This window comes from Rattus norvegicus, chromosome 18 (genome assembly GCF_021556685.1).
Source record: "Rattus norvegicus strain SHRSP/BbbUtx chromosome 18, alternate assembly SHRSP_T2T, whole genome shotgun sequence".
In the NCBI taxonomy this organism is placed as follows: Eukaryota; Metazoa; Chordata; class Mammalia; order Rodentia; family Muridae; genus Rattus; species Rattus norvegicus.
The window spans coordinates 28,351,255-28,366,871 of record NC_141551.1 but is presented as its reverse complement, the minus strand read 5'-3'; the positions used below and the strand labels follow the sequence as shown (position 1 = coordinate 28,366,871).

Sequence of the window (15,617 nt, the reverse complement as noted above, 5' to 3'; positions counted from 1 at the left end):
TTTTAAGATCACTTGTTATTATAACTGATAAAAGCCTAATGCTTTCAGAAGACAGAGATTTGAGGTGGCTTGTTCCTAATCAAGATTGAATATTCTGTTTAGGACTATAGAATTTGACATATCTAAGATTACATGCTATAGGTTGAGTAAATGACATGAGTTATGACATTAATAAGCTATGTATATATATTTAAACAATTCATCAATTAACATGACAATATTTTGAGAGTAGAGCAGCAATAATGAGAAAACATTCTTAAAAAGGGAAATTTACATTCCCTATGGAGGGATATATCCCCAAGTGAAACTTTAAAATACATACTATTTTCTCTATTACTAACAAGAATAAATTAAAGTAGAATTAATTTTGCCTATGGCTTGCTCCATAACCCTACCGATATGCTTGAAAGTTTTACAACTATAGTTAGCTATTAACCTTGTGTAATTTTTGACACCATGAATTAAGAAAATTAGACTTGGAAAAAATAATTTTAAGTGAGACATGTCATCATCTTCAACAGAGAGTACAATTATCACCATGTATTTCAAAACAGATAAACTTCATAAAATAGAGCTTTTTATTTGGCAATTTAAGTTATTTAGAATGTGATGAGTATTTAAGGTCTAAGTTTTATTACGTCAATTAACATAACACTAAAATATTTTCTAAGGTAATTTTTAAGTTTCATGTGAACTCTGTAAAAGATCTTTTCTATTTAAAAATACTATAGTAAAATAAACACTTTCAAGAACCATCTGTAAAATTACCATAAAGTTAACTACAAGTTTCCTTTAGCACTGTTGTGGTTAAAATAAACTTGACTTCTTAAGAAGAACCACAAAATATAAAAATTCAAATTAAAGAATAACAATCCTAACTCCTTAAAATATTTCGCAGCATTTGAATTTTAAGAAAATTAGACATTTTTCTTCTTCACAATACTATTTATTACATGGCAGAGAAGCCTCAATGGCAAAATTACATCTATAACCAATGGAAATAACACATATACTCAACAAAAATTCCTGATTTAATCTTATTCCACATTTTAAAAGATTTAGTAAAGATCAGGAAGACTACAGGCTCACAAAAGAAGAAAGGAAACTGGGATAGTATAATTGGGGTGGGATGGGGAGGAGAATATGACAAGAGGAAACAGACAACAATAAGGAAAAAAATGTTGCAATCAAGAGACAGAGGACTGGCCTGCCTTTGAATATCACTCCAGCTACATCTTAGTTCTTGGTCTTCATCCACTGTCAACAGCCATTCTGGCTGCAATTCTGAACTGGGCTCTCATGGAGGTGATACACTCACCAGCCATCTTTAGGAAGGTAAATGATTAATTGCACTGTTTTCCCACTGCTGCAAGGACAATGAAAGGGAAAGTAAACTTGTGCACCTCATTTCATAACTAGTTGTAATTTTCCACACAACAATAAACAGAAACATAAACTTTTAGATTATCAGTCCTTTCTCTTTTTGTGTGTATGTGCACAAATGTGCCATGTATGCATGCACACTTTTAAGTGTGTCTGTATGCTTGTTTATGAAGAGTTAACAAAAATTCCAATCTCCAAACATCAAGTACAATAGTTTAAATGTACTTTAATCTTCTGAACCCAAACTCTACACCATATAATGTTCAGCTTTTCCCATTTACTTAGAGAAAATTAAATTGGTCTAATAACAAAAAGCAGTGTCATTTAAAATTCTGATGTCCAAATATGAAATTCATTGGCAAGAAAATTAAATGGGTCACTGGAGCTGCATACTTCTAAGCCCTAACAAGAGATTCTACTGAGTGCTCCTACCAAGGAAGTAACAGAATGGCTTTGATAGCAAATTTCCAAAGGATTATAACTTAATTTCTTTGTCTTTGATATGTGTTTTGTTTTGTTTTTTAAATACAAAAGGGAAACACCCATAATGTGCTAGTGCACATTTGGCTTAACTTCACTCCCGAAATTCCTAAGGAATCAGAGTAATTTTAAAACTAAAAGTACAAAGTATTGTGTTTTTGAAGGGGCATTAAAGAAGTTGAGCACATAGATTAAAGAGAAAGAATTTTAGATATATTTCTTAACCCACCTGCTATCAGGTCATCAAGAGTGTCGGTAAGCGTCTGGGCTGGAGTTGCAACCATGAGTCCATCTGGCTCTTGAACTAACAGCCCCTGCTCATGTCCAGCAATTGCAATCTGAGGCTGTCCTACGATCTGCTGGTTACCTGATACTTTCTGAAGCACAAGAGAATTTGTCCCATTAGAACCTAAGTCACCGGAAAAGTTACTTTGTGGAGATGATAGAGGCTGGACTGGGACAAAATTAATTTGTTCTGCCGATGATGGAGACTGTTGCTTATCAATACCATGATCTTTAAATGAGACTGTATCAACTTGGGGCGATTCTGAAGAGTGGTCCTCTGGGAGACTGCCATCTTCTTCCCCTGCCATAAAGACTCCTCTGTGAGAGCACTGCTGGGGTGGAGACTCTGCGTCTCTCTGACCTTTGGTTTCCAAGTATTCTTTGGTAAATTGCTGCTGTGTTTTCATCTGTAATTGCCTTTCCACTTTCTGTAGTTCTTTCAGTATTTTCTTCTTCTTCTGGACTTGTTCTTCTCTGTTCTTTTTAAGTTCTTCTATCTTATCCTTGTTTAGAGGCTCACCTTGAATTAACTCCAATGACTTAAGCTGAGCTTTTTCAATAGCACTAATTCTTTGCCCCAGTTCATTCAGCTTGCCTTCAGTCTCTTCTACTATGCACTCCAAAGGCTGGTATGGGTGAAAAGGTGGCAGTAGGTCCTGATCTGCTACCTGCAGAGAACTGGACTTCTGCTTGGATGCACCTAAGCACATGAAAAATGTTTGAAAATGTGCCATGCTGAGAGAGAGAGAGAGAGAGAGAGAGAGAGAGAGAGAGACAGACAGACAGACAGACAGAGATAGACAGAGACAAATAGACAGAGAGACAGAGAGAAAGAAGGAAATAAAACACACAAAAAACCCCAAATCCCCAGATTCCCCAAAACAAAAACACACAGGGGGAAAAAAAAAAACTATATCCCTCCCCTCTCCCAGACTTCCTTCCCCAATTATAAGTAATGCTATAGAATGATTCAAAAGTCACATATTCACATTCAAAAGTGTGAAATAGATTAAACCTGTACTATCTCATCTGTTTTCACACAACATAAACTGGAATGTTATCAACTCAAAAATTGAAAACTACACTTTTAAGTGTAGGAAGAATTTGGAAATTATGATAGTACAAAGAGAAAAGTAGGAATAAAAGAACCTCAGAATTTTGTTGATCACTGGACTTTTTAAATCTAGTTGAGTGTGCTAGTACATGCCTTTAATCACAGCACTCAGAGGCAGAGGCAGGCAGAGAGATCGCAGTTCCAGGACAGAATATTCTATATAATAAATTCTATAAAATTTATAATATTATAATTTAAATTTATAAAATATAAAATTCTGTAAGTTATCCAGGACCACATAGTGAATATCTTGGTACAAGAAAACAACAAAGAAAAGAAAAAAAAAGTATCAATTTTAAACCAGACTCAAAATGGCATTTGGAATATTAATATTGGTTTAATTGTTCTTTCAGAACAATTCTTTTAGGAATGATTATACAAGTAAAATTTACTCCATTAGAAGAAAGTGGGCAAATATTTTTTGAAGTTGGCAAAGTTATATTCTTACATTGAAATACACTGTGAAATCGGTTTCTTAAGATAATGTCCTCTTTAGCTAGGCATGGAGCCCATATGCTTGTAAAACACAGGGTAGAAGAATCAGGGATTAAGGGTGATATCCAGTTATATAGCTGAGTTTGAGGCTCGATAAAGCTACCAGGAACCTTGTTCTCAATAAAACAAAGATTTAACTTTAGTATCTTTGTAACTAAACACTATATTAAATTTATACCACAAAGGATAACTTAAACTAATTTTAAATAAACCTTATAAATAACATCCACCTAAGAAACAATGAGTGTTATTAATAGGGATATTCCATATAGGAAAAACAGTAATATATTTTAAAAAGGAAAAATTTTTTAAAGTTATAAAATATATTTATTTCTCCCTTATAACAAGTCTGTTGAAAAGTATTAACAGTCCTAACCAAAGGGGATAAATAAAAATTTTAATATACTTGATTTGTTTGAGCAAATTCAAGGCTGAATCTTATTCAGGAAGAAATAGGACTACTTGTGGGGGAGAGGGACAAATTACTAATGCATCTAACAACGTAGATGAACTTCGAACCCCTGATAAGTGAAAGGATCCAGATACAAATTATAATATTGCAAAATTTCACTTAAAATAAAGTTTACAGAGAAAAGGCAAATATACAGAAGGAAGTATGGCTTTGGGAGAGGCAATAAGAATAAGGTTCAAATGCAAAAAGATCTTTTGTGGGTAGTAAAACTATTAAAGGGGCTGAGGATTTAGCTCAGTGGTAGAGCGCTTGCCTAGGAAGCGCAAGGCCCTGGGTTCGGTCCCCAGCTCCAGAAAAAAAAAAAAAAAAAAAAAAAAAAAAAAACTAGTAAAACTAAGTGAGAACTGTATGGAGCACTGGATGCCTGATATCCTAGCAACCAGGAGGCTGAAGCAAAAGAAAGGGACTCTGAGACAGCCTGTGCTACCTAGTGAGACTGTTTCAATGTCACAAAAGTAACAATAATGAGGACTCCAGGAAACTTGATGATAAGTCTCATAGAAATTGGCCAGTTTAACAAAACATACTATACTACATATTTTAAAAAGAGTGAGCTTGACAGTTTAGTTTAAGCTATGTTTTTAAATTTTTATTTACTTATTTTATGTATATGGATGTTTTGCCTGTAAGTATGTCTGTACATGCCAGAAGAGGGTGTTGAGTCCATTGGGACTCAAGTTATCAGAGCAGCTACATGGGCATTGGAGTTGAACCTGGTACCCAACAATTGCTTTATATCAGAGTCATCTCTCCAGTCCCCAAAGAAGCTATAAAAACAAAACAAAACCAACCAACCAAACAACCAAACAAAAAAACTGGGTAAAACAGCTGATTATTCTGAATTGTAGTTAGCATATATAAAACAGGGGTCATCATTTTAAGATGTTTGTTTGTTTTGTGTGAAACTGAGTCTCATTTGGCTGGCCATAAATTCACAATCCCAGGGCTCCAGTATCTTGAATGTTGGAGTTACAAGTATACATAATCACATTTAAGGTATTTTTTTCCCTAACAGTTTGCTTATTTATTTATTTAGGAAGTGGGAGAAAAAGAGAGAAAGGATGTGTGTGTGCTCACATGTCACATAGTATTGTGGAGGTCAGAGGACAACTTGCAGAAGTCAGTTTCCATCTACCACGTAGAATCAAATTTAGGCCATCAGGCTAGGAGACAAATGCCTTTTCCCTCTGAGCCACTTTGCCAGCCCCAACATAAGATATTTTAAAAGAAAAACCATCCTCAAGTTTAAACCATTCTCAAGCTTACAATCATTCTCAAGACTTACACACTAAAAGAAAATAAATCAGAGATCTTAGAACTACATGCCAGACCTGGTAGCACACATTTATAACACTAGGCCAACACAATTAAGACCATGTCTCTAAAAAAATTAAATAAAAAACTTTAGGTAGTTCAAATATATACATATATGTTTTAACTATGAAAACAATCCAAGGCTTCCCCCTGGATACTATTTTTAGCAAGGTCAGAAGACCACTTTCAGTATCACGATGCAATTATTTTCAGAGGCCTACTTACTTCTTAACGCAAAATTTGAAAAGCACGTCATATTTAATTTCATATTCCTACTTGAACGAAGTGGTGGGAAAAGACTATTCTTTCTATCAGATTTGAGAGATTATTTGATTATTACTTTCATAAGACTTGACAGAAGCCAAACATTTTAACAATTAACAAGAAAGGAAAAGGTAAAACTGTCACAAAGAGCTATATAAATCCTTAGCACAATACAAGTAAAAAATTTCAGCTTCATGAATAAATGCAATGACATAAGCAGAATAAATATAAAGGAGTTTTCCTTAAAACTTTCCAAACATAGCTGCTCTTGTACTAGAACTAAGGCTGCCCAGATGACGATCCACAATAAGAGAAGAATGCTAAGGACAGAAGGATAGAGTAAGGATATGCTCAACCATATTAGAAATAGTACAAGTGACATTTCATAGACCAGAGAGGTACAGAGAGAGCATTAAAGGGTAGGATGGAGCTGCTTTTTAGAGGACCTGGGTTCAGTTTCCACCAGCACCTGTTTTGGGTACCTCACAAACTGTCTGTAACACTAGTTCCAGACAGTCAACACCTCTTCTGGTGTTCATGGACATTGCATGCACATAGTAGACATAAATATAATCAGTGTACATGAATACACATTAAATTTAAAAATAATTTTTTATGTATAAAATGGGCCAGCAAAATGACACTGCTGCACATCTGACAACCTGAGGTGAATCTTGGGGCCTATGTGTTGGAAATAGAGAATCAACCTGCGCAAACTGTCCTTTGATTCTCATACATATACACATACATTAAAAAAAGAAAACATAAAAATTTAAAATGTAATACATAAAAAGTTTTTTTCCTTGAAATAGTCAATAGTTGAACTATCCAAAGTTAGAAACTTAGAACTATCTAGATAGGGACACATCAAAGCATTAACACAATTTATAGCTCAATAAACCAAGGGTGGTAAAAAACAGAATGCCACCTGAAGCTATAGAAATACCAGCTAGTGAGTAGAAATATTGACAAGGGCTCATTGACAATAAAATTTTAATATGAAGTACTAAAAGATGCAGAAAATAAGATTTCCAAGTTCTTCAAACATTTCCCACTGTCAGATATATATTTCTGATATATATCAGATATGTAAATGAAATATGTATCAGAAATATAAATCTGATATATATATCTGACAGTGAGCACACACAGAGAGAAGAATCTGTACATGGATATCATGCAGTTGACATGTCTAGTACAATTTAGAGTAGTCACCATCTCTTTTGGTTTGGTCTCTATCCTACATTTTTTTTCCTTCTAAGCTTTTCCCCCTTCCTAATAACAAAACTCAAAAAGTGTACATTAGGAACTGTGGTCTATAGCAGTTTAAAATCACATTTATTGTTGTTTTGTTGCTGGATATTAACTGAGGGTTTTGTGCATGACAGGTGAGCATTCTATCACTGAGTTATTATATTCCCAGATCTTTTCCTTTTGTGGCAGTGTTGGAGAGGGTCTTGTGCATAGTAAATGTTTTACCATTGAGTTACATTCCCCCATCACTGATGTACATTAATTAACTTATTTATTTTTGTGAATAATAGGTAAGTGAGGTATGCATCTGCTAAATATTTAACTCTCTACTGTGATGAACAACCCTATTATTTTTAAATCTATGTCAACTAATTAGTAAAATGTGCAATAAAAATATAAGATCAAAAGAAAATATTCGTTACCTACAGTTTTAACATGGAAATCTCTTAATTAAAATATCTAAAGATAGACCATCTGTGGTTCACGGTAACAGATTCATCCAACCCATCTCTTTTTCTAAAAGCAATTATATGTAAAAGCACATTATTAGGTGAGCATGCATAAACTTACATAAGCATGATTACATGATTAAAAACTAGGAGTGATATTAGTAAAGTTTACAGAGCATTCCCCTTTAACTACAACATTGACAGGTTTTCCATAAAAATGTGAGCATTTGGGCTGGAGAGATGGCTCAGAGGTTAAGAGCACTGACTGCTCTTCCAAAGGTCCTGAGTCCAATTCCCAGCAACCACATGGTGGCTCACAACCATCTGTAATGGGATCCTATGCCCTCTTCTGGTGTGACTGAAGACAGCTGCAGTGTACTCATATAAAATAAAATAAATAAATTTTTAAAGATTGTGAATATTCATGACACTGACTCTAATAAACAACACTGAAGGTGAGGTGGCACGTATTTTTCCTGTTTGGGAATTTCTACACACTCACTCACTCACACACAGAGTAGATGTGGACAGTAATGAAGACCTGAATCTGGCTCCTTAACACCCACATAAAAAGCTGTGTAAGCAAGCCTAGGCAGTAAGCTCACCAATGGGGGGACAGGAGTTATCACCGAGGCCACTGGTCAGCTAGACTAGTCAAATTGGTGAGCTCTAAACTCAGGGACTGGTCCTATCTCAAAATAATGATACAGGAAAAAAATCTGACATCAACCTCTTCCCTCCTTCAATGCATACATGCACACACACACAAAGAACAATAGTGAACATTTTATAAGAACTTATAAGACAAATAATATGGACTTCAGACACACTGGAAAAAAATGAAAAGTAAAAATAATACAAAAAAATAAAACAGTAGAGTCATAAAAGACAAGTAACTGGGTGATTAATTCAAACCTACATTTCGAGTCTGAAGGGGAAGTGACAAGTCAGAAGGAAGAGGCAATGAAGTACTATAAAGTTCTCAGAAAATAAAGTACTTCTCAAAAAGGTCTGAGCTATACAAAAAATATGTTAGGCTAAGGGTATTCACTTCAGTTATAAAGTGTTTGCCTACTGTGTGTGAGATTCTGAATTCAATACTCAATACCACAAAGAATAGGAAGAAAAATAAAATTCAAACTTACAGTGTTAGCTATTGAACCCAGGGCTTTCTACATACTAGGGCAACCCAGCAATATGATCTCCAACCCTCCCCACCCCCACCCCCCACAAGATAAATAAGATGTAATTTTAAAAACTTAATACATCTTTCTGTTAAGATGGAATTTTATTTATATCTAAAATGAATATCCTTATACTTTTTTTTTCAAAACAGATTCTTGTTACATAGTCCTAGTTAGGTTGGATCTTGCTATGTAGACTAAGCTGGCCTCAAACTCAGAGATCTACCTGCCTCTGCTTCCCAAGTGATGGAATAAAGACTTGTATTACTATACCCATCTCAAGTGACTTTTTCATTCTGAAAGATTTTACTTTTATTTATGTGTACATGTGCCCATGCACGTCAAAAAAAGGGTACTGAATCTCTTAGAACTGTAGCTATAAGTACTTGTGAGCTGCCTAACACAGGTCTTGGGAACAAACTCTAGTTCTCTGGAAGAGTAGCAATCTTAACCACAAAGCTACTTCCCAGCCTTCAGGTAACTTAAAAACCAAAACAAAACAGAATTTAGAGGGACATATACTCTATGAAGAGTCTGATTTTATTTTTACTAACCTGATAGCTTAATCCAATAAATTACCACAATTTGATCCTTTATAATTATTAGGTAGCTAAGAGGAAATGCCTATATTTAAATATAAATGTTAACTATTTTCCTTTCTTAATAATTTAGTAAAAAGTGTCTTTACAAGGTTAATTTTTATACCATTTAGTAAAATAGTAAACTAGAAAGGAGGAAATAGATTCCTAGTATAAGACAGCTTCTAAACCAAATCATTACTCATGAATACAAACATAAAGAAATCCCAAGGTTTTCTGATGCCTACATATTAGCTCAGTATTTAAAATGTTCTAATTCCTCTCTGAACTTTCGTCTAGATCATTTTTTGGTTATTTTGTGGTTTTGTATAAAGTTTTTAAAATAATTACTTGTTTTATGTGCGTTGGTGCTTTGTCTGCATGTACATATATGTGAGGTATCAGATCTTAGAGTTACAGATGGTTGTGAGCTGCCATGTGGGTACTGGGAATTAAACACTTCTCTTAGGCCCCTTATGTGAACTTTTAAAAGTGCTTTCCCATTAAATATTAAATTCTTAACAGTCTTTTATAGGGTTTAGCCATTCAAACACAAAAACAGATCCGGTACATACAGGGTATGCGCCTGTAATCCCAGTACTTGGGAAGCACAGATAGTGGAGGATAGTGGGAAGATAGTGGAGTTGTCTTACAATGAGATTCTATCTCAAACAAACCAGAAAAATAGAATCAGTAAAGTAGCCCAGAAGGCAAAGGCTGTTGCTGCAAGTCTGGTGACTTGAGTTTGATCCCTAGAACCTAAGTAAAGTTGGAAGGAGAGACCCATTCCATAAAGTTGTCCTCTGACTTCCATATATTTACTATGCACATGTATTCCCACACACATCTCATGCAAACACATGAATACAGTAATAATTTTTTTAATCTGAAAAAGCAAAAACAAAAACAGAGGTACTTTAAAAATATTTTAGAAAAGGGTTACACTGCTCAGATTCCTTTAAAAATTATGTTTTTATCTGCTAAGATTAAAAATAGCAGGAAGCAAGGCATGGTGGCTACATTAACATACTTATTTAGTTCTTAATAGTCTTTTATTTACAATACACTAAATAAGATATCTTCCTAAAATTTTTTATGTTAAGCTCTTTGGACAGATGCTACTGGTCTTAAAAACCAGGGCCTCATGTATGCTACATAAATGTTTCAGTACTATCCAATAGTTCCAAATCTTATGTAGTTTATAGTAGCCTAGAAATTACTTCAGCAAACTCAGATATTACAACATAAAATTATCAAAAGAAGACACTTCATATCTACAAATGAAAAGATAGAAGAACTAAACCAGAGCTAATAAGCTTGAATCCTTCAAACAGTGTATATGCCTATTAATAATTATTTGGGGTTCAAGCCTATAAACCTAGTACTCAGGAAGCTGAGGCAAGAGGACTGCCATAAGCTTGAATGAGGGTAGCCTAGGCTACATAGAAAGTTCCAGGTCAGGTTGGGTTAATTCATTAACAAGATGAATTTAACTCATTAAAAAAGTCATCTGGATTTTATTCATATATGTTTCGATAATTAATCATCCAAGTTCATAGGCTGATAATTATTTCTTTAGCTCACCCACTATATTCCAGCATTACATAAACTGAATGCAATTCTTCAACCTCTTTCTCATTAATTAAATTGATACTGTAAAGATTTACTAGGTAGCCAACACATTTATTATTAAACTACAGTTTGGCTAAAATATTGTCAAATACAAGATGGGTGTCATAGCAATACTCATCCTTCTATAACTAAGACAGAGGCAGAAAGACTGCCACAAGATCAGGCCCAGCCTGGTGTAACTACTGAGTTCCGGGCCATCTTGATAAACAAAACAAGAGCTATCAGGTAGGAAAAAAAAAAAGGTTTGGCAAATTTTTTGCCTTAGTATACTAAAAAGCTTAATTTATTTCTTAAGTAATTTTACTTTTGGCCAATGGAAAACTACATCTAGTAGTATGTTAACAGGAAAACAGAAAGGCATTTTTCTGGTATATAGGACTTTCCTATTTTAAATATCCTCTCATAGTACTGACCTTTGTCAAAGTTATGTATCTCAATTAGACACAGGTACATTAAATATCTCTGTACTATTAAAGTAAATTTATTAACTAGTTGAAAAATACCAGTTTTAAGGAAAATAATTCAACAACTAACCTTTTTGTACTCCTAAAAGGGCAGTAGACGTCTCCTGCGAAGTTCTGTCAGGTTCCTGGGGAGGCACAACCATGGCAAGTGTGTGTATGGGTACTCGTGGAACCTAAAACATCAACTCAGAAAAAAGTCATCTCAGATCACATAAGAAAATGAAGTTCCATAAACAAAACACATATTGCTTTATTTTTTCTTCATATAAAGTAACATTCACCTCTTTCTTTTTTAGATTTATTTTATGTATATAAGTGTTTGCCTGAATATATGTATGCAAACCACATGTGAGCCTGGTGCTCCTGAAGTCAGAAGGCGGCACAGGAGCTCCAGAATTGGAGGTGCAGATGATTGTGAACCACCATGAAGGTGCTGGGAACAGAAACTAGGTCCTCTGCAAGAGGACAAGTGCTCTTGACTGCTGAACCAACTCTCCCTCCCCCTTACTTTATTTATTAGAGCTTAAAATTTTTTCTTATGCCTTCACCAAAGAATAATTTATTTACTAAATAAAAAGATTGAAGACAATCTATGTGTTTGATGATTTAGGTTAAATAATATTATTATCACTTGCTCAAGTGAAAGCTTTACAGTCCCAATTCTAGTGAGAAGTACAAATCACATACTCACTATGTACTGGCCAATTTACTCTTGTTCAAGTTTTATTTGAGTAAAAGAGAAAATAAAATTCCAACATATTTATTGGAGAAGACTATGAACTTCCAGGATAACTTAATAGAAAAGATCTACTGCTTTCATTAAACAAAAACTTTCAAAGAATACTTTTATCAAGAAATAGTCTATTTTACTCTACCTGAGATTCATCTTGTGACGGAGAGGTAAGTTGAGACACATCTGTGGTGGGAACCGACAGAACATTATTTGGATAATCCAACAGATAAGAAACAACATTAGTATGGCCACCTTTTGCAGCTTCAATAAGCATTGTTGATCCATCCTAAGAAAGAATTGGCCATAGTTAATTCTTTATAAATTTATTCTTAGACTCTGATAAAATTACTTAGTAAGTCATATAAAAAAATCAAATGTATTTTTACTTTCAGGTTTTGAGACACAGTCCTGCTATTTAGCCCAAAACTTACTTTGGATTCAAGGTAATCCTGCTGTTTTGGCTATGCCACCACAGGCAGCTGAAATCTCATTAATAGTAGCAAATATCAAGCACTAAAAGCACTATCAAGCAAACCTTTAATAATAATATATCTTATTATTTGTTGGGGGTTGTTTGCTGGTTTATTTTTTCTTGATTCAGTCTCGGTATGTTTCCCATGCTGGCTTTGAACTGACATAAGTACTGCTTTGGCATTCCTACTAACAGTGTTATAGGCATATGCCACCATACTCAGCTGGAATTTCTTATACACTATGCTAAACAGAATGCCTTGAACTGAGTGTGGTTATGCATGCCTTCAATACCAGCTCCTGTTGAGGCAGAGGCAGGAGGATCTCTGGGAGTTTGAGACCAGTCTGGTCTACATAGTGAGGTGCAGAGACAGCCAGAATTACAGAGAAACACTGCTTCAAAAAAGCAAAAATGAAACAAAAAGAATGGAATACCTTAAGTCGATGAGTAGGGTCAGCTCCATGAGCCAAGAGTAGTTCAACCACTGCCAAATGGCCTCCTGCACATGCCAGTGACACTACTGTGTGATCATTATTGGCTGTAGCCCTATTCACATTGGCACCTTTAAAGAAAAACCATAATCTTAACAAAGGTAAAATCAAGCCAATTTACAATATTGTTTAAAGATTTTTTTCCAAGTATAATACAGATATAAAATAGTGTAATTCATAGGTGCATAGCTTGAAATTTTCACAAAGTGAACACACCTGTGTCACTAGAATCAGATCAAGAAATAGAACTTTATTCACAAACCAAAAGTCCCATCAAGTGACTCTAAACGATATCATGTAAAACAAAACAAAAACAAAGTACTATTGTATTTTATTTAATCTTCAGCTAAACACAATCCCAGATTGTATTAAAAAAATCTTTTTTAAGAAAGATAAGACAATATAATTAATGATCTTCTAGTACAACATGAGATTATTGTTTAATAATAAATTTAGACAATGCAATCATTTAGCAACTCCGACAACCTAGAAAGGCAGTCCTCAATGTGTTCCTATTCTTGAAAATTCTTATTATACTCTTGGCAGTTGTTGATGGGTATGACTAGGTTTTCTATTTAATTATACAAGCATAAGAGAACTCTAGAAGTTATCCACTTCATAATCACCCCCTCACACCAGCATCCATTAACTACCTATAGCTCTTAATCTTAAGGGGTTGGGCCTTGTAAGATTCACCATCCATGTTGGGATACTTATTGGTAGTGTCACTGTATAGGTCTTGTTTATGCAATTGTTTCAAGGAATATTTACTTATTTGAGATGGGATCTCACTGTGTAGCTCTGAATGAACTGGAACTTACGTGCCAGTCAGACTAAGCCAGCCAAAAACTCAAAGAGATCCATCTACTTGCTTCTGCCTGATGGAATAGGGTACACATCAATCATCATATCTATGCACAGGTCTTGAGATATAATTTTAAAAAGACTTTTGTATGCTGTTAATTCAATTGTATGACAAAAAGTATAGCATCTCTCACCTGCATCTGCAGCAAAATTGCCTTGAATGTGTTCAGTGTTTCCTGGAGAAGAGCAGTTATTTACTTTTACCCTCTCCAGTTTTCAGGAACAATCATATACTGTCTGATGAAAAAACTCAAGACTAATGGAAAAATTTCAGTAATCATCTCACAAACTGTTGTTTACTACATACAATACATTGACAAAAGTCTGATTATTTTTACCACTGTTTTTCTCAGAAATGGAAGGCTTTTGGAAACAACCACTTTCTGAACTTGCTTTACCTTTGCTAATAAGAAACTGAACAGTGCACAAGTGACCAGCTCTTGCAGCTTTCATCAAAGGTGTTCTTCCACCCTCAGATTCATGTTCCTATTAAAGAAACAGAAAATAAATCAGTCAACTAAATATTTATTTTAAGAACTTAATACTAATGATATAAACAGTGAGGATTTGGTACTTAGTCATGTGGACATTTCAACTACCGACTTCAATTCCTCTAATGTACAGATTCATCTCAGTTACACTAGGTGGCATGACTTATCATGGGCAAGTTTCAACCTTGCATACCCAACAATAACCTTTAAAGATAATAAAACTAATGTTTAGTTTGATTCCCAATAACTTAAATTTTCTAATTACAATAGGATTAAGAAGTTATTTTTCTTTATTCAATGTGAACTGTTTGTGTGTGTTGGGGAGGAAGGGAGATAAGTTCCTAAGGAGATTTTTAAAATCCTGATTAGTTTATTAAAACCCATTAAAAATTCTACTAAAGGGTGAAAGGAGAGAATAAACTTCTGTAGTTGTCCTCTGACCTCCATATATGTAGTGGCATGCATGTACACACGTACACATGTACACACATGCACACACAATTAGGATTTCTACCAAAAGATGAAAACTGAACTAAAGAAAATCATAGTATTTTATGAGTAAAGGGGAACAAAAATATACCACTAGACAGAATATCTTAGAATAGAAACTAAACACTTGAAAAGTTAAAAGGCAAGATATAGTCTTAGCAGGAAGATCATTGTCCTTCTCTAGGAAGTTTGCCAGATACAAGAATGAGTAATGTGCATGTATGCATACACACAATAAATAAATGTTAAATTAAATAAATGTTAAAAAATTAAAGCAAAATAACAATAATGGGGAAAAGTCACCTATATACTTATTTCCTTTTGTTGGCTTCATTTAAACTTAAAATGTATGGTTTAATAAACAAGGCTATGTAAATATTTATTATATGTAAAATACCAGAACAGCTTTCAACAGAAATTCGTCAGCAGCTCCCTGTCTTACTATAAACAGGTAATCAAATCAATCTTGAGCACAATATTTTTATTATTATTTGGCTTTGTTGTGAGACAATCTCACACTATACCAAAGTTGGCCTTGAATTCATTCTGTAGAGCCCAAATTAGCCTTGAATTCATAACAGTCCTCCTGCTGTAGCCCCCTAAATACTGGGATTGCAGAAATAACTCCCATGCCTAGCTTGAATATACTTTTTGATGTTATTAGTACTCAGTACTCACATCTGTTTTAAAAAAGAAAGTTAACGCAATT

At 34.3% G+C, this 15,617-nt stretch overlaps 1 protein-coding gene across 5 annotated transcripts in view; it reads right to left on the bottom strand.

The window, feature by feature from the left end:
* Positions 1-15,617, bottom strand: part of Ankhd1 (ankyrin repeat and KH domain containing 1) — a 98,569-nt gene that overhangs the window by 33,294 nt on the left and 49,658 nt on the right. For 2 of the 5 annotated variants that reach the window (NM_001415723.1, NM_001204053.2), the window contains exons 11-15: positions 14,327-14,414; positions 13,008-13,135; positions 12,244-12,387; positions 11,439-11,541; positions 2,093-2,848 (exon numbers count right to left, since the gene is read on the bottom strand). In NM_001415723.1, the coding sequence (NP_001402652.1) occupies positions 2,093-2,848; positions 11,439-11,541; positions 12,244-12,387; positions 13,008-13,135; positions 14,327-14,414 (1,219 nt within the window). The remainder of the gene's footprint in view (positions 1-2,092; positions 2,849-11,438; positions 11,542-12,243; positions 12,388-13,007; positions 13,136-14,326; positions 14,415-15,617) is intronic. The other 3 variants (XM_087591998.1, XM_087591999.1, XM_087592000.1) reach the window with 2 other exon arrangements.